The following is a 19,714-nucleotide window of genomic DNA, read 5'->3' on the forward strand; positions in this document are numbered from 1 at the left end:
CTCTTCCCCGAGGCTCTGGAGCTGCAGAGGCTCTAAGAGGGGTCAGTCCTGGCTGCTCTGAGGGGAACACGAGGGCTCATGATTTTCAGAGGCATGTGAGCTGTATTGCAAGGCTCTCACCCAGCTGATATTTTCCTACATCTTCCTAATGTTTACTCAATTTTCTTTTTATTGGCAAACTGCAAAAAAATTTAATGATTGGTCTTAATATTTCATCAGAACATTTCCACATAACCAGCTGTATTTCAAATATATCTCAAATGTTCAATTATTAATTGTCATGGTACCTACCTATGACTTTTATTGTTTATTTCCAGAATCTGATTTCAAGTAGAGCAAGAACTGTACAAGCTTTATTGTTAGGGGTGAAATTTAAACTTTATTGGGATTAAGTGTTTAATAGTATAATTTGCTGCATATGTTGCAAATACAAGCTGCTATGAATAGATCCTCTGTAAAAAAAAAAAAAGCATTTGATATGTTATGTATGGACTTAAATCCAATATGTTGTTATCTTTAACTAAAGGAAATTATAAGAAGAGATTTACAGAGAAGGGTTTATACTATTAACTTTAATTTCTTTAAAACTTTTCTCAACTGAAGTTGAATTTGATTTCTGTATTTTGACTTTGTTTGAAATGTGCTGTACATAACTTCCTCTGTTCCTTGAATATTATTTGGAAAATAGTACAAATTGGCTGTTTTCATCTACATGAGAAGAGAAAAATATAATTAGTAGCAGTAGGTGGATTATTTATTCAAGTGGTGTGCCCTGATTTTCTATTTGTCCACTCATAGTAGGCTTGAGGATTTAAGCACAAGGTTTCCTTTTATGTTACCAGATTTTTAAAGATATAATTTCTATACCTTGTAAAGAGCTGTGAGGGAGACCCTCCCTTTCCTACATGTCTTTGGCCCCCAGCCTCTCAGGGACCAGTAGTACAGAACACACTGATTTAGAATAGGAATTGGTTTTGATTCTTATGAATTTAGGTAAAATGGAATGACTCTGGGTTTGTAAATGGCAGAAATGAAGAGTTTTGGTCTATTTTGAGATTTAGAGACCATATTAAATCTTCTTGGCCTAGAACTTTTGAATTGGAGATTTAATTATTGTCCCACATTTCCTTTTAAAGTGTGTAGCTGCTTCTTTGAGGGCTTTATGTGAGCAGGCAATTAGGGTTTTTTAAAAAATTGGATGGATTTTTTATAGAACAATTTGCAGTCAGTTCCTTTATTATTAAAGCTGGGGTAAGACAAAATGTGGGAAATCATTGTATGCATTATCTTAACTCTAGGAAAGAAAAATCATATAGGGAGGGGATAAGTCTCCTTCAGTCATTTTTGAATGCTTTTCTGCAAGAGGGCAAAAAATTTTAGACCTTGTGCAATGTGTAGGATTTCCTTCAGCCTTTCCACCAGGAACTATAAAAAGGTTGTATAAAGACACAGAATAATTACAGCCTGATTCAGGCCAACAAGTTGGCTTTTTTTACTATAATCACGATAAAAGAACATCTTGGCCAAAAGAACTGGGCTCTGAAATAGAGATGTTCTGGACTGATAATTCCAAGTACAGCCAATCTTGCAGAGAAATACACAGGTTAAGATTTATATTTGGATCTTGTTGTTTAAAATGGATGCTGTTTAGGCTTCTTATAATAGCATTTTACTCTGTGTAGGGTGCAGAGGAAACCAGGCCTGTAAAATGTGCAAATAAAAATAGTACTGCCACAGATAACTCCAGCATGGCTTAACAGTGAGACTCTTATTGTTTTCAATTCACAAACCAGTAGAGAATGTGAAGAAATGTATAATTATGCAGGATAAAAATAGATCAACTGAATCAGTAAGATCAGAGTATTTCACACCACTGCAAGTTCACCAGATTGTGAAAGCTCCAGCTTCAGTAGTTTCTAGTGTTGTGGTTGTCTTTAGTCTGAGAAGTTATAGATGTATAGGGCAAAAGGAATCTTCCACAATTAAATAAAAGGGCAGATGAATTTATTTCCCTCCCTTTGCATAGTCCATTGTTCTTGGATCCCGTCTGTATTTTGAAAAGTCTTAGAATGCTAAAGACAAACATATGAGAATCTGGAACCATGCTAAAGCTTTAGATACTGAGCTGTTAGGGTTGGCCTCCGAGCTCACATTAGCTTGTACTGGCAAACTAAGAGCTGACTGCGGATAAGAAAATTCAGGGGAGGTTATTGCCACAGATCCTTCCAAAAGTGCTCAGGAATAGTTGAAAAATATTCTGTAGGAATAGTGAGTGCCCCTCAGTAAATCTTTTAAATTAAACTATGATGTCAAGAATTCTGTTTAACCTTAAGTGTAAATGGTAGTGGTAAAAGAGCAGCTGTTAGATACACAAGAGTCGATGATCTTCCACCACTGGTTAGATATGAGGCAAGTACTGGGGACTCCACATTTCCCCTGGACCTTGCTGGCTTCAAAAGTAATGAGCAGAGTATCCCATGTCCTACAGGAGGCATGACAGCTTTTCAAAAGACAAGGTCAAGGGGAAAAATCAAGATTGTGTGTACTCTTTTAGAATTCAGTATATAAAAGCTGCTTTTGAAAAGCTTTTCCTTAGTAGTCATCCTACTTCTGAGCAATAGTGGTGTTCTCCACTTGGCTGGAGCAGGAGAGGCCGAATGAATTGCCTTGTAAAGGGTGTCCATGGCACTTAGAACTGATTGCTCATTTTGCCTGCAGGGCAAATGTTGTTAAGAGATTTGATTGTAGCAGCAGCAACAGTAAGTCAGTCCCTCCACAGCCCTTACTGTTCAATCAGGAGGGTTTGTCAGTCTGTGCTTTGTATTCAGTTATGGATCTCTAAGTTTCAGCTGCTGGTAGTTTCAGTAAAATGCCAGTAACTTGGTACCTGCTGAAAAGTTATCACTCCCTCAGTTAGCTTCTTCAAACTGCTGGTAAAGAGAAGGAAATGGCCATTTATCCAACTATCCATCTGCTATGCCATCGTAAACTCCAGAGTGATATTCTGGACTAAAATTATTCTCTTAAATTTCCTGTAGAAAGATAATCATAATTGGAAAGCAGTGCATGACTTATGACATGTCTCAGTTCATCTGTCCTGGGAACTATCCATTGTACATACACATCTGCTTCTGTACACCCACACAGGATGGGAAGATATTCCTCCACAGGAAGGTCTTCCGTTCCCTCAGAATGCAGGTGGTATGTATTGGCAAATCACGTATTGTGGATGTGGGGGCCAAGTTCCCAGAGCAGTGCACACAGAGTGAAGCAATTCACTCAGCTGCTTGAATGAGAATCCAAGATGAGTGAGTAGGAATACAATCACAGAACCCATCTTTTCGTGTTCCGTCTGTGATAACTGTTACACTCACACTTGCTTCTTGTTGCATTTGAAATATTGACATTAGAAGACTAAAATTACTATATAATGACATCAGTCACAAGAGAGACAGTTGGTGCTTAAAATATGTAAAGAAAATGCAGAGCATTTAATAAGGCATCATACATTCCTAAAATCCAAAACTCTAGACAACGTCTTGCCTTTGAATCACAGATGTTCCTAAGTGCTGTCGATATTTTATCCTTTTTTTGTTTGTTGAATGCCATTCTGTAATCACCTGGATCGTTTTAATAAAATCGCTTAATAAAGTTTCTTTGCTGGACGTGGAAGATGTGTGATAAGGTTGCAGTGTTGAAACCATCCTGATTAGAGCAGGCACCCTGTTCTGAATTAGCAGTTTCTATTTTCATTTTATGTCTGACTTGCTCAGCTGTGTCTTTTAACATTTCAGCAATTCTGGTTCATTCAGAGGATTTATTTCATTCTTTCCAGCAGCAGAGCCTGTGTTTATCTTTTCTCACCTCAGTAAGAGCCCTTTCCCCTCCACAGTATCAGTCCTGCAGCATTACTGTACACATTGTATAGAAGAATGAAAATGAGTCATTAAACTAATGACCATTAGTCTTAACAGTTGTCAGTGAACAGATGCCTGCAGTGCCTGTCATGTGAGCTTTTAATTGCCCTGGGGTTTGCTGCTAAAGCAAAGTAATCTAAGCAGTGGCTTATTAGTGAGTGTACACGTGAAATGCTGTCAGTTAATGCTGGTAAATGAGTTGTGACCAAGAAGGGAATGGTCTTCAGATTATTGGTATGTCCTCTAACACAGTTGCATTGTTTGGGTTTTGTTCAGTTATTGAACCTTTTTCTAGTTAGCATTTAGTTTTCAATGCTGCACAGTATGTCTGACTCGGTACAACACACAGTTAAACTTTGCCCTGCTTGAGATGCTTTCACTGGCAAGAGAAAAAGATGAAATATACTTCAACAACTACCCTTTCTCCCTTGCAATAAGTGAGAGGAAGCTAAAAATGGATGGATCATAAATATCAAGACTGGCATCACTGGACTAAAGGAATAGTTAAGCTAAATTAGAGTGCTAAATTAGAGTGCTTGGAGAAGTGAGTTGTAGTGTTTGAACAGTGGGCCTCAGTCTGGGAAACCATTTCAGTAGTGGGAATGATGATATGGGAAGTCACTGTCAATAATCTCAAAGTAGCAGATGAATGATAAGACAAAAGTAATTTCTTAGGGAAAAATATTTTATAATGAAGTAGCATGCTTTGCCTCGTGGTTGGTGTATCAGAATTCCTGACACCAGTAAAGCACAAAAAGCTTAAACCCTTTAGAGTATTTGCAGAAATGTGTTTGAGACTTAGAAGCTGCGTGCTATGCACAGTTTCTTTCGGGAATTTCTTTTTAAAATTGTGCTGAAACAGGTGTGCACACGTGGAGGGTGCTTGGCTGAAAGGCATTCACCTCATGTGCCTTATTAATAGCCTTAAACCAACATTCCTACAGCAGAACCATGACCATTTAACTGCTTCCTTATTGTGAAAATGTGCCTGACCAACTCAATGTGCAAGGCTGCTCAGTCCATAAACCCTGCAAAGGGACTTACTGCAGTGGAGAAAGAAGAGTAGACAAAGAACTGGGTTAATATCACTAAAATTATCAGAAGCAGTGGAAAACTAACAGTGGAAAAATCACATTTTCCTTACCATATGTTAAATGCATTTGTGTGCTGAGCTGTTGGAAATCCTAAGTGAGCCTGGGAGTGAACATCTGGCTGGGGCATTTCTCTAGTCTGGTTTCTTCCAGGTGAGAGACGATTCAGCTAGAGGTAATGGGGAGGAGAACCACTTTGATTATTTACACTCGTATTCAGGGTGGTCTGTCTTTGTAAGCAGAATTTTGGGATACACCCTCCTCCTCAGCCCCTCTTTAAAGAAATGTGGACAAGATGGTAACAGGCACTCTCAGTGCTCTGCTGAGAAGGGTGGATGAAGAGCAGTGTTAGCCCAAGCTCTTCTGTGGCACTCACAGGACTTTTGAGGACTTTTTGGTGGTAGATATAGATTATCAGAAGCTTTCTGTCTTCCTGACCTGTCAAAGTTGCTTTGTTGCATGCCCTTTGGGTTCCACTACTCGAGTTTTGGGCTATTTGATCTTTAAAAAAGTTGCACCAAAGGTCTGTTTTCCAGCTGAGAAATTACTTAGTTCTTGGTGGCTGAGAGTTTGCCAGTTTCCAGGTCAATTTCTATTATGAAAATTTGTAGTCATTTACAGTAGCAGAGCAATTCCATCCATTTCATCTACCTGTTCAGTTCATGATAAACACCACACTGATGCTGATGACAACATTGTATAAACAGTATGCAATGAAAAAAAAATTACTAGTGCTAGGGCAGCCTTTTCTGGGGGCTGAATACTTGCCAATTCTTCCCTGCCACCTGAATCAGAAGCAGATGTACAGAGATTGAGGGCAGGGAGAAAACTCCCTGTCATTAGCCATGAAAGGCAGGGCAGTGCCCTGAAGTATATGAAAGAGTCACTGTTCAGGTTTCCTCATATGACAAAAGTCTCTAATGTCTAAGTCTCTAAGGTTTTAATTGTACTCATGAACAACTTTAATGTCAAAATTCTCAGCATTTAGCTCTGAAGTGTATAGTGGTTTAAGATTCCTTTTTTTTCCCCTAAGTGCCGTGGTTTTAATACCATTCCATCACCCCACACATTTCCCTTCTTTGTGTTTTCATTATGCAACAGGAATTCTCTTAAAAATCTGGATCCGCCACCAGTTCTAGCAGGTGTTTGGCTCCTGAGTGCCAGAGTTTTTTTCTTCACACAGCTTATGGATGAGAATTTCACTGCCCTTAGGCACAATTTCAACTGAAGTATATGAAAAGCGTGTTACTGTGTCAGTTCAAATTATATCACTATTAAAGAAAAAACTCAAAAGGAAATTAAATATAAATAATCATACTAACATAACATAACATTAATAACATTAAGGTTATAATTTAAATTAAAAAGAATTGGGAAAATCTGAGTCAGAAGTCTCAGGCTCTCCTGAGAGCAGCCGTTGTAAATGAGGATATTGACAACTCTGAGTCACACAATATGTCTTGATGAATAATACAGTAATACTGGAGTATATAAGAACTAAATGTATTTTTTAGTTCTGTATAATATACCGTATGGGAACTAAGTATTGTGTGAAATCTTGCATTCCCTCATCCTTATCCTGTTTTATTTGATGGTGGCTAACACACTTTTTTGCTGCACCCCACAGTGTCCTAGGTCCCATTTTGCTCGCATATAAATATACAAGTTGCTACCACCTCTATTGCTTTCCTCAGGGCATTGAGACCTGCATGAAGACAAATTGGTCATACGCAGTGGAAGGTGGTTTTTCTTAAATCTTGAATCTTGCTGTTACCCCAGTGTGGGAATTCACCACACTTCACCACATGGTGTTCATGGTACAGGACACTAACAAAATGCCCTGGATTTGGCTGCACGGAATTAATTTTCCACCTGGTAGCTGGCATAGCGTTGTATTTTGGATTTAGGAAGAGAAACATGGTGCTTTGGTTGTTGTTGAGCACTGCTTTCTCTAAATTGAGGACTTTTCATGTTCTTACACTGTCCTGGCAGCCAGGAGGCCGGGGGTGCACAGGAGACTGGGAGGGGACACAGCCAGGACAGGAGACTCCAAGGGGCCAGTGGGATGTCCCATGCTGGATGGGGACACACTGAACAATAAAACTGGGGAAAGTTGGCCAGAGGTGGGTGACTGATGCCTCAGTCAGCAAACACAGAGCAATTGCACTGGGCATCGCTTGTCTTGTACATTTTAAAATAATAATTATTATTGTTCTTGTTTTTTTGTCCTATTAAACTGTCTTTATCTCAGGCCAAGAGTTTTACCTTTTTCCTGATTCTTTCCCTTATCCCGCTGTGAGAGTGAGTGAGGGAATGTCTGTGTGGTGTTTAGCTGCCTGTCAGTTTAAACTGCAGCACAAAACTTTTAAAAAATATTACAGATTATCATGGTTTCTTGGCTAAGGATGCTCACAGTACTTCTTGTAGCATATTTTTTTTTCTGTGGAGATCATAAGAACCCTTAGAAACTGTCAGTGAATAAAAGATAGAGTTCCAATAATACTGAAAGGACTTAATTTATGTCAAGAATTTTACCAATTATTAGATTTCTAAATAAGGAATAAAAAGAAGGTTTTGTCTGGAATAGTGGAACATATGGTGAAAGAGGTGATAAAATCTTTTAAGACTTCATTCACCTATGTCTGTCTTGCAAGATTTTAAAAAGAGGTTTAAGCAAAATAGTATTTTCTGTCTCATTTCCAGGTATTCCTTCCTTTCACTGTTTTAACACAGAGGAGAGTTGATAAAGGGGATTCAATCTTAAACAAAAAAAGGGTGAAAACATTCCCAACCATTCCCATGCCCCCAAAGCAATAAGCTTTGGGGAACATGCAGGTCGAATCTTCACTCACCAGTGCAGATTGTTTTATCTATATGCTGTAAAATTGCTTTTCTGTTGGATCTAAACATGGCTGTGCCCCTTCCCCATTCCCCAAGGCTAAGCTAAAGACTTGGGGAAATAACTGGCTATTGCATATTTCGAAAGCAGGATCTGATCCAGAGTCACTGACTTTCTGACAGTAATGGGAAGTGAACTGCTCTCGGGTTATCTTGTCTGGGTGCTGGATTTTCCCCCTTGGCTCTTATTTATATAAAACTAGAGGGAACTAAGTTAGCAGTGCTGCTCACAGACCTAACAGTGTTGTATTGCAGGGGATGCTGTCCTGCTGCAGCTGGATTTGGGCCCTGGTTCTGTGAGGAGGTCCTTGGGAACTTTGCCACTGACATCACTGGGAGCAGCTTCAGTCTGCTGGTGCTGCTCTTTTTAGAGCAAATTTTAGGCACATGCGATCAATTCTTTGGAAAAAAGGCAGAATCTGCCTAACAGAGTTTAGAAGAAGCTTCATTGGAAGAAGAAAAACTTCAGGGTTCATATTTCTTTTAGAAATATGAAGCGAAGTCGATATTTAAGCTGGGTTTTGAAAGTAAGTGAAGTTTTGGCTAAATACTGCTGCAGCCTCTCAGTGAAATGTTTAATCTTTTAGCCAGACAATAGCAAGAGAAAGCATAAGTAATTGTTGATAAATATCCAAAAGCTTAATCACTAGTATAAATTTTAGGGGGTGCAGAAAAAGATTTCAAAATGTGTTGATCTCAGTCTGCAGCCCAGGCTATGCCAAAGAAAATGTATTTACATTTAATCAAGAAAAACGCTGGTAGAAATGTCCTTTTGAAAAGACTGAAAGATGGGATCTTAATTAAAAAACTTAATGATCTCCATTGTTCTTCCTCTTTCAGCGTTGGCTTAAGGTTGTACAAACTGAGAGCCTGAAGCAAGGTTTGGGCTGAGCCCCTTTGTTGTGGTGACGTGATCTGAGGCACATTCCAGTCACTGGAACGGCTCTGAGAGCCTGAACGGGCACAGGATGGTTTGAGCAGCAGAGGTGATGTAGGCAGTTGCTTTCTTGCAGCTGTGAATATGATTATAGCTACAGCTTAGATTCAGTTTTCAGTGATAGACACTTCAAACAATAGCTGAACTATCAGTTTCTAAGTTGCTTCCTGGCAGTATTTTACTGTGTTGGAAAAACAGTGGCTTATCCAAAATATTTAAGAATTGTCTTTTGCTTATCTTTGTATGTATCTTCAACTCAGAGGCACATTTTTCCAAGCTTGTTTTATTTCTTCATGTTCATGCAGGCCTAGAATGAGAGATGAGAGGAAAAATCATTAGATTTGGGCTTAAATCAGACATGTCTTAAATCTGCTTTTAAATAATACAGAGCATGCAACATGGAAGAAAAATCTTTGTCTCCCACCAGTTCTGTCCCTGCAAGAGCTTTTGACTCAGTGTTTCAGGTTGTCTCATTGTCTCACTTGTGACTTCCCTGATGAAATCTGACAGCCAAGTTCTTCTTTCAGGGGTCTTCTCTGAAGAAGTGCTTGACTTCAGTTCAGCCAAGTCCTCCTTCATTTTTCTAGGAGAAATGACATTTATACTTTAATTCTGATTTGAAATGCTGGCCTCTTAGTTTAGTATTAATAATTAAATAATTGGCCTGTTCTGCTGAAATGCTGAGCTGCTGGCAGCTGCTGTGGAAACTCGGTTCACTTGCAGGGTCTTTAAATGTTTCAGAGTGTCTAGCATTAGGAAGCTGCTTTTGTAGATCTTGGCCATGACAAAAGCTAATCTGACTCTTGCTAGATATTTATTCATCAGGATGTCTTGCTCTGGAGATAGCCAAAGTTCTGAACTGTTGATGTGACATTGTTTATCTGCAAATACACTTTTTCATGTTGTGATGAAGCTGGAGTGCTGTGCTCTATCTAACATTTTTGTATGGGAGTCCTTGAAAATCCATTAAACTGAACTGCTACTTAGCTGGTATATTACTTCCCTGGGGCGTAAATCAAATGCTGCTGCAGCTTAGGAGACAGATATTTAACTTGAATTAAATGGAAATACACACATTTTGGTATATGATTGGACTTGCTGTGCATATTAATCTGACAAACATGTATTTACATGTCATTAAGAGTGCAGATAGTTTTTTCTCATTTTGCTTTTCCCATCTTTTTTTTCTCTAATACAATGATTTTGGAAATGAACACTGCACATTTTCCACTTCCAACAAGAACTAATAAAAGAGCCACAAAACTGTGGAAAGCAAACTGCCTTCACTGTATTTGTCTTTATAGAATTTACTTTGGGCAGGGTAGTGCAGTTGTGCATAACTCTAAAGCTTTAGTTGATTGGACCTTTTATCTTTTGTCTGTGTTTCTTTTTAAAAGCAAGACACTGAGGCAGTTTCAGGAAGAACATGGTATTTGTTGTTTTCAGCATTTGAAATAGATAATTTTGAAGCTTTCATCTGCATTACTCCAGTTTGCTCATTATGCTCCCAGTTTTAGCAAGGACCAGCTTAGTTAGGGAGTGATTAAGTATAAGTAATAAGTAAGTTTAAATAAGTACTTACTTATAAATATACTTACTTATAAGTAATATCAGTAAGTATAAGATGTAAGTATAAATAATATCTATGTGTGTTAAAGGTACATAATACCAGAGTTCATACTTTTCTCTTGGTTGTGGTTCTTGGTGCCAACAATCTCTAAAATTAAAAATTCTTCTGTACCTGAAATATTAATGTTCTATTTCTAATTATGTTCAAGTCATTTTTTTAAGACATGACATCTGTTTTCTCATCTTCTTGGCCTTCACATCTTTAGTAGATGTGAGCTCTCTTTCTAAAGCTGCTGCTGTCTATATGTAAATATGGAACAATTACTTTCAAGTCCTCTAGTGGCTGTGATTAAGTAGAATAGTAGCATGCAATTACAAGGTTTGATTGAGCTTTGTCTTGGCCTCAGTATCAAATTATCTCCAAGAACTGTAGACTAAACCAGATTTTTAAATTTATCTGAAATTAAAATAGCAGTTTAAATCCATGGATAAAATTATGACTCTCTAACTTGGAAGGAATGACCAATGATTAATATTTATAATTTTTATAAATAGGAAAACTCTACTGTGTAGTGATTTGATAATTGTGAATGAGCTGGATGGCAATAGTTAACATGAATCCTGGGTATCAAGAAAGAAAAAGAGCAGTTAAAGTACTTGGCATTGTGTGGTGGTTTCAGAATGTGCCAATGGGGTTTGTTTTGGGTCAAACAGAACCACAGGTTGTGGAAGTTGAACACCTGCTGTGCTCAGTCACTGGGAGATGCTCAGCTGTGTGTGGGCATTCAGTCCTTCTCATCCTTGCTAAATGGCAGTATTGGCTGGGAAGCACTCAGTGACCATTCCTCTTACTCTCAATAATGAAATAAAATCATCAAATCCAGCAGCTCAGGCAGATGCTTCTAGTCAGTGTTTTACAGAGCAAAGAAACCGGGGAGCAGCAAAAACAACGTGCAGCTCTTGGCGGAAGGAGATCTAAAAACCAGAGGCTTGGATACAGGCAGTTCTTTGTGTCTTGTACAATTGAAAGTGGGAGAGTAATTTGGTCTTTCAGCACTCAGGTGGGAGTGGTGAGTGAGGAAGCAACCAGAATCTGAGATCAAAGCTCTGCTCCAGCATAAGGCTTGAATAAACCCAGTGCCAGTTCACACTTCCCGCTTCTGCTATCAGGGTAGTTCTCCTTGATCACATAAGTAGAAAGATGTAGCATGGAAGACCTTATTTTTTCAGTTTCTGACTAATAAGATTTTCAAGCACTGATTTTTTTCCAATTTTTATATTTTCTTTTTTTGTCAGTAGGTAATACATGCTTTTTTGCTACATGATATATTAATTTCAATGAATTTTATGTAGTGATTAGTATTATATCTGCCTTGGCTACGTTATCACCCTCTACTGTCTTCATAAGCTTAAGATCATAAAAGCTGGTTTAAAATGCCTGCTTTAAATCCTAAGTGTACTTGTAACTTGACATATTTTATTTAAAGCTATTGAGATTAAACTGGCCATTGAACAGACCTAAAACACTAGCATGAAATGTAATTGTTTTCTGAAACTTGCACTTATAGTCTTTACTTTAAAACATGATTTTATATCAGATTAGCTAAGTCATTCAAAGATGATCTCAAATATACTATAAACCCACAGACTGTTGAAATTTGAATTATGTTTAAGCCAAAGTGCCTGTAGAAATACAAAAGCCTCATAAGGAGCATTGGTAGATTCCTCAGTGGGGAATAAAATGGACTAAGTGGAAACATTATATTTTGTGTTCAGTACAATGTATGAATGGAAGTGCATTGGGAACATGAAGCTTATTTGAAAGTGCCTGCATCTAGAGGGTAAAAATGTTTTTCTGCTGCTTTGGTGAGTGGATACAAAAGAGGTCTTTGAACATTTGAAGATTTGATTTTTTTAAAAATTAACTTCTCAGTTCGAGTTGTTTATCAGATGTAACTCATTGGTTTCAACATCAGTTTGCCATGACAGCTGATAATGTGTTCTTAGTGTTTGTTCTTTATTTTTAATTAATTGCTTGGTTGTATTCTTTCTTACTTGATTTATACCAGACAGGTAGCCAGTACCTATTGCTGCAGCAGACAATCAGTTTCCATTGTAACCTCTTGTGTAACCTTATAAAATATCCGTGTTTTACACTGAATTTTTCCATGCTTAGAAGCCAGATTTTGCTTGCCTGAATCTAGCAAGCATTCCTCTGCTCCTCAAGTGCCTAGCTGCTCATTAGCCTTCCCCAAGAAAATGGAATGTGTGTTAGAAACCCTTAGTTTTTCTCACTGTGTTTATCAAATTGCTATTTCAGCTTCAGATACTGGCCTAGTTTGTATTCAAAGCAGAACACTGATGGATGTCCAAAGACTTTATATATTAAATGTTTAAATTACGAAGATGAGAAATGCAAGCAAGTTCATTGCTACATATCCTACTGACAAATTTGTTTATGAGAAATTAAGCAACAGTGTGATACATACAATTAGCTAAGAAGTATGGTGGGGTAATTTTGATTCTTTTCTGCCTGTAAATTAGGCAAATCTTCAAAAAATATTGTTATAAATCACTAGCACTTAACAGGATTCTTTCCCAAAGTATTCCTCAAATATAAACGAAATTTAACAATACACCATGAAGATAGGTCAGTAGGTGTTGTATTTGTTTTACACCTGGCAAAACTGAGGTAGAAATGATAAGTACTTTAACCCAGGCCACTTGAGATTTAGAATGCATATCTCTTATCCATTAGCCCTGTGCTGAAATCATAGGATTACATCACTGCCATATTCCCTCACATAGGATCTGTCGATAGCCCACTGAAACCAGTGGGGAAAGATGCCAGATTATGTCAGCCCCTTTCATGTCTGGGTTTTGCTTCACATGTCAAGGCTTGCATCAGCTGCAGCCAGCTCGGGTTCAGCAGGAAGCAGAACCGTGGATCTCTTTTGGTGGCCTTATGGGGAAGCTGTTTTTACCAAATGCAGATTTGTTCTCCATATTTTATTACTTAATTATGCATAAATAAGATCAGTTGGCTGAAGTGTAAAAGTGAGATCTTGCTGCAATGAGCTTTATAGAAATGTAATGATAATACTGTGTGAATGTGAATTACTCTTATGTAGGCCTGATGAAAAAATCCTCTTTACAATCTTGTTCAGTCTTGCATGCTGAAATATGACCTTTACCCTAGTCTAGACATGTCCTTTGCAAGCTATTTCTAGTTTATATGAAGACTGCTTGATTTAAACCAAGTATGTTAATCTGATGCTGTCATGACTGATGGGGTTTGCAGTCTGAGAAGCTGACAGCTCTCAACAAAGTAAGCAACAGCACTGTAAGCTTCTCCAGACCATCCTGGAAATGACATGCCTTCTGCTTTTTGTGAGATAAGTTGTGAGCTTCAGAAGGTGAACTTACTGCAAGAAAGTGTAGTAGGTCTTACCTTGCTTTTCCACCACAAACTGGTTTAAATTATGTTGATTACTCTAGAAATTCTAGTCAGCTGGCACCTATATTTGGTATAGTTCTAGCCAAGAGTCGAGAAACTGTGCAATGGCAACTGCCAGCTTTCATGTGAAATTGCTGTGTAAATGTCAAAATATATGGTTTAATTATACCTCTATTTATTAAACTTATTCATTGGTAAATGTCCAGCAGTAACTTGCGCATTTCAGGCTTTTTTTTCTTCCCTGAAAGGTTTCAACCTTTTGGAAGCTAATGGTCATCTCCTTGCCCTGCCCTTGCTACACAGCTGGACTCAATATTCTGCATTCAAAAGACGATTGCTCATTTTCTCTAGTATGCAAACCAGTTGGCTTCTCAGGGCAGAGTTCATGCAGGAGGGATAAGGGCAGGAGAGTCTGTTGCAGGGTGTTTGCTGCATGTCTGGGTTGCCTGAGACCTCCAGTGCAGTGAGGTGGGGTTGGCCCAGCCTGTGCTCGTGGTGTTGAACACACTTCAGGTGTGTTGTGATTGGTGACCAGGCACAGATCCTCTCAATAAAGCTGTTTCTCTAATCAAAGCCCAGGTGTCAGACAGCCCAGCTGGAGGTACCAGCTATGATTTTGACAGAATTAACTCCACTGTAGCTTGAAATGTGCCCTTTTTTTCTTTCCCTTCTCAGTGTGTTCTCAAATGCTCTTCCCCAGCTGAGAATAACATCCTGAACTGATATGGAGCACTGCCTTTGTTCACTCCAGTCATTCCCACTCCCTGTTTCTTCTTTGTAGTAATGTTTTCCTGCAAGACAGGAAAATAATTCATAGTGTCATGGCTTCACAGGTAACCCTATTGGACTAGATGAGCCATTAAGATATCTTCTGAACTGAGTTAGTCTATGATTCTTTGTTTCTTCCTGTAAAAATAAATACATTGTGTTTAACCAAAAGCCTATTAACTCCAGTAGCCCCTGCTCTAGTAAAGTGTCTTAAGGAAAAAGAAAGTGTAATGTTGCTTTTTGAATGTCTTTGAGCAGTGATATTTGATAAGCCAAAGATGGTCTCCTTTGGTTTAGTAGATTATTCTGCTATTGAGGCATTTTGTTTTGCTCTGAACCTCCATAGATATTAGCATGTCTCCATCACAGCAAAATATCCACCCAGAAATACCATGCATTAAAACACAACACTTTTTTTTTTTTCCTCCAGAAGTTCTTGTCTAGATTTTGTAATTATATGCATAGTTTTTTAAAAAAAATTACTTGTGTTTGTAGTAGGTGTAACATAACCTTTCTGAATCTCTTCCAGACAAGAGCAGAGCAGTCCCAAGGTGCATACTTCTTGCCTGAGTTTGCACTTTCTCCACAGGGGAGTTTTCTTGAGGATACCACGGGGGAACAGTTCCTCACTTACCGTTATGATGACCAGGTCAGTGTCCCATGTGTGAAAATTACAGAGATTGATTCATTCATCTGACTCTGAGATAAAGATTACTGTGAAACAGATTAAGGTAGAGAGTGTGTGTTATCTTTTGAAGGCACATCAAATTTATAGCAAGTTGAATGATAATATACTATGCAAAATCCAAATTAATGCACTTCGTTGCATAAATAATACGTAAAACCACTTTTGGGAAATATTAATAGGATGTAATGAAGACAAGAGCAGCAATATTTTAGTGACGTGTTAATAGATGTTTATAGTTACAGCTGCAAAATGTGTAGAATTAGAAATGATTGTTCTTTCTGTGAATTGTTTGACTTAAGATAATTTGTTATATTTAATGGAAAAATCAGTGTTGGGCAGATTTTGCATTTTCCAGCCTGTGAAAAGTTGTAATATTGTATTAATTCATGAAGCTTTTGTAAGGGAAGGTTGGGCAAATTATAAAGAAACAAATGGGAAGTGTAATAATGGATGGAACAGTGTTTAGACAGAAACAATTATTTTTTTTTAAGTGAAAAATTTTTAATGCTTTCTCCAGACCCATAGAAACATTATGTTAAACATGGAATATAGATATAAATGTAAAGAAAGCAACATGAAAGAAATGCTGTTAATCTTGGCACAAGATCTGAAGTAAACCTAGGAAATGTGTGGCGTGCTGTGGAAATTTACTCATAACACAATGTGTTCCAGGAGTCAGTTGAATTTCACATCAAAACTGTCTGAATTATATTCATAGACACTTACAGAACATTTCTTAATGTAAGAGGAGGGGATTTGTTGGGGAAATGCTCCCTGTAGAAGTGAGAGAAGAGCCAAACTTTACCTGTATCACAAGGTGTGGTTCTGTCACTGATGGGCAGATTTATTTTGAAAGATGGGCTCCTTGCAGGGGCTGCTTGAAGAAAATAGTTTACTCATCACTATCCTAAAAGACAGTACCGAGTTGAGTTTATTTAACCTTTAAACTGACAATGTTTTTAGATAGACAAAAGGAAGCAGAAAAGCTACAATAGAAAGCATGCCAAGCCACTGTGAGCTATTTGAATTTAGTTTAAATGTTTACAATAATTCAACCTTTTGCTTCCCTAGAGGGTCTTGATTATCAACAGAAAAGGTTCTTGGATAAGACCTTCCTTGGACCAAACACCTGGGAAAGCAATAACTTATAGGACAGTAAAATGCAGCTGCAACTCAGGCTGCATTTAATGACAGTAGTTGAAAAACACTATAAAGGTTATACACTTTGATCAAAATAGTTTCCATTTAATGGAGCACATTTTTGAGAAGATGATAAATCAAATATAACAGAGGCTTAGTCTGAGTCTTTGACTAGACTGTTTGGACTATGTGAATAATATAGCTGATTAAAAAACAAACAAAATGAATCCCCTTGAAAAACCCTCAAATACCAGCATAGCTCTATACAGAAGCCAGTTCCAAGCCCAATTCCATTTGATGGAAAGAATTCCATTTGCTGGAAAGTTTTCCATTAATTCCATTGAGATCTGAATTCGATCTAGGATATAGCCAGCTTCTGTTCTTTCATAAATGTGATTTAGTTTTGAAGCCTGCTCTTCCCAGACACTTAGCAGTATGAAATTAAGTTCGAATTCCTGGAACTGAAAGTGGTGCTGAAACATCAAAATGTTGAAAGTAAAAGCAACTGTGTTAGCAGTAGTTTCTTTTGAAAGAAAATTCAGTCCCTAAGCATTATTTATTAAAAATTATGAATACATTGAATGCAGATGGGAACTGATCTTATCTCTAGCTTTACCTTCCTGCAAGTAAACCAGGATTTCTTCGGTGAATAGAAAGATTTTCCTTGATTTTCTAGGAAATTAATAATAGATTTGTGATAATATACAGTTGCAATTATACTTTTGCTAAAATGTAAATACAAAACTCAATTGTATCATGGTCAAACTGGGTCAGAAAACTAGGTCTTTTTTATTTGCTGTATGTCATTCAAATTTTCTTTTGACATTTACTGGTATGAATGGATGGAAGTCTTAAAACCAGAGGGTGAAAATCCTTCATTGGGTAATCTTTTGAATTTTTAAAAGCTGAGATGGATATGTTTGATAAGTGATAAATGTGATAAGAACACACAGGTGAATAAAAAGAGAGGAATATATATGCATCAAAAGCCCATTTTAACCTATCCAACACAGAAATGGAATCAGTACTGGAAGGTTTCCACATAAACGAAGAATGCAGCACCATCTTTTCACACACCTTAATTCCTTAATTTAGTTTTAGCAATTCATTTTCTTTCTTGTCCTACTGTGAAGGACTGCTGGCCTTTGGGAAATACATTCCTTCCTTTTTCTGATATCCATAATTGTCCTCTGGGCATCCCTACAGAGTCCTGGTGTTCCTGTACAACCCAAGTTACACATGAATATTGGAAAATTGAAATAACCTTGTGCACTTGACTCCAGTAAAACAAGAGCTCAGTCTGGTCTGGTCTGCTGTGGAAATGATTCCTCCTCCTGTGTCCATGGAAGGGAACAGAATAAATAAAAGGGGAGAGAGGTTCCTGAGATTGGTATGGAGATGGAGAAGAGGGTGGCTCACAACCTGTGTTCTTTTGGTCACCAGTGTTGAGATACTTGCAGGAAAACCATCTATCCCTATCTTCCCAAGTGTGCCCTTTTCCCCCTTCACTGGTTCCTTTTATCCGGGCCAGTAAAATTTCCAGGGATAGATGGATAATATTTTTATATAGCAGCATCATCATCGTCATGATCCAAGATTAGTTTCCTTACATCCTCCAAACACAGGAATGTTTCAAAGGGGTTTTCTTTGGCTGTTGTGTGTGATATTTTTCAAGCAGGGAGCCAGTTTAATCAGAATCATTCATTCCTTTGTTAGTAAGTAATCTCAGTAAAATAGAACTAGCTGTTACTTAAATATTCAAAAGTATTTGCTATCTGAAATGACAAGCTTACAGTTTGAAATGAAAGATGAGTAAATATTAATAGGAACACACTGTACTCTCCTCTAGCCCAGCAGAATTACACATGGATTCGTATTGTACATGCAAGATAGTACATTTTGTTCTGGTTTAATCTGGCAGGACTGTACTCTCATTTTTGTACAGGACTGCACTAACCTCTTTGCATATTTCGTTGCTTTGTGTGTATTTAAGAATTACATGCAGATGAAATTCTTTGGCTAGATATTTTCAAAATTCAGTGAATATCTTTTTTTACCACTTCTATCACTATAGAAGAGAATACCTTTAAAGATCTGATTAAATACTGACACTGATTCACTGGGGTAACATCTGCATAGAGTGGGACATTATAGTTTTGACACATTTATTGCTGTATCTTCAGGGAAAAACAATGATTCAAAGCAAATACTTCTGAGGGATCCCAAAGGACAGAAATTAGAAATGTTTAAATTGAACATTTTCTAAAGGCTCCTGTATTGTTCACCAAGTGATGTCTTGTATTAGTGCATTGCATCCTACATTTCTGAAATTCTACTGAGTCAATGCAATTTAATCCTAACTTGGTACCAAATAGATTTTGATGCATAACCAAAGACTTCACCTGGTGTTAGAAATTTGAGATTAAAAAAAAATGGTCCATCCTACCATTCATGAAAATAATTAAATAACTGAATAAATATATGAAAATAAATGAAGTTATGAAATAAATATAGAAGTAATAGCCCTTTCTCCAACTTTGAGATACATGTTGAACCTTGCCATAAGGAATAGTTTCCTAGTATTCTTTCTGATTTCTTTTGGCTTTTCACCTTTTAATCTACTACAAGGAATTTTTTTCTTTTCCAAAATACTAGTAGTACTGGAAAGCTTTCTTGCAGAAATAAAATGTTCTTGTTTTCTGACACTTAAGGTATTGCTTCCAAGTATTAAAACCATTCCATATGACGGACCACCAAGAAGGACAGCGGTGAAAACTTGGTTGGGCTGAATGCGTTTGAAGTACATTTCCACTTTGATTGGCTGCCTGGCTGAGAGTTCTCTTGGGGGTGTGGGTAAAAAAAGGGAAGAGAAAAGAAAATAAGTTTATCTTTCAAGTGAGAAAATGTTTGCTTGACCAGTTAGCTTTCTAGCTGACCTTGCTTCTTCTAAATTTTATGATGTTTACCAGTTTAAACTCACAGCAAGGATCGCCTGATTCTGGAATTCGATATATGGCTCTAAGTAGTCCAATACTGGCAAAGAAATCTAATGTTTCTAAACAAATATTAATGAAAATCTGCACTATCAGGTTGTGAGTGCTTACCTTGCTTAGTGAGGTAAGGTAGAAACTGGTCAGTCTGTTTTCAACTAGATGTGCAAGTTGTAATAGCCAGGCTGCAGCTGCTACACTTCATTTCATAACTAGTCTTTCTTAGAGTTTGCTAGAAAAGTGCCTTGTTATAAAGTGA

General features: G+C 37.6%; 1 protein-coding gene across 1 annotated transcript in view; it reads left to right on the forward strand.

The window, feature by feature from the left end:
- Nucleotides 1–19,714, forward strand: part of ADAMTSL3 (ADAMTS like 3) — a 168,641-nt gene that overhangs the window by 14,298 nt on the left and 134,629 nt on the right. Inside the window, exon 3 of the mRNA XM_083870816.1 lies at nt 15,167–15,286. Within this exon, the coding sequence (XP_083726942.1) occupies nt 15,167–15,286 (120 nt within the window). The remainder of the gene's footprint in view (nt 1–15,166; nt 15,287–19,714) is intronic.

This window comes from Zosterops lateralis (assembly GCF_965231275.1).
Source record: "Zosterops lateralis genome assembly, chromosome: 13".
NCBI lineage: Eukaryota > Metazoa > Chordata > Aves > Passeriformes > Zosteropidae > Zosterops > Zosterops lateralis.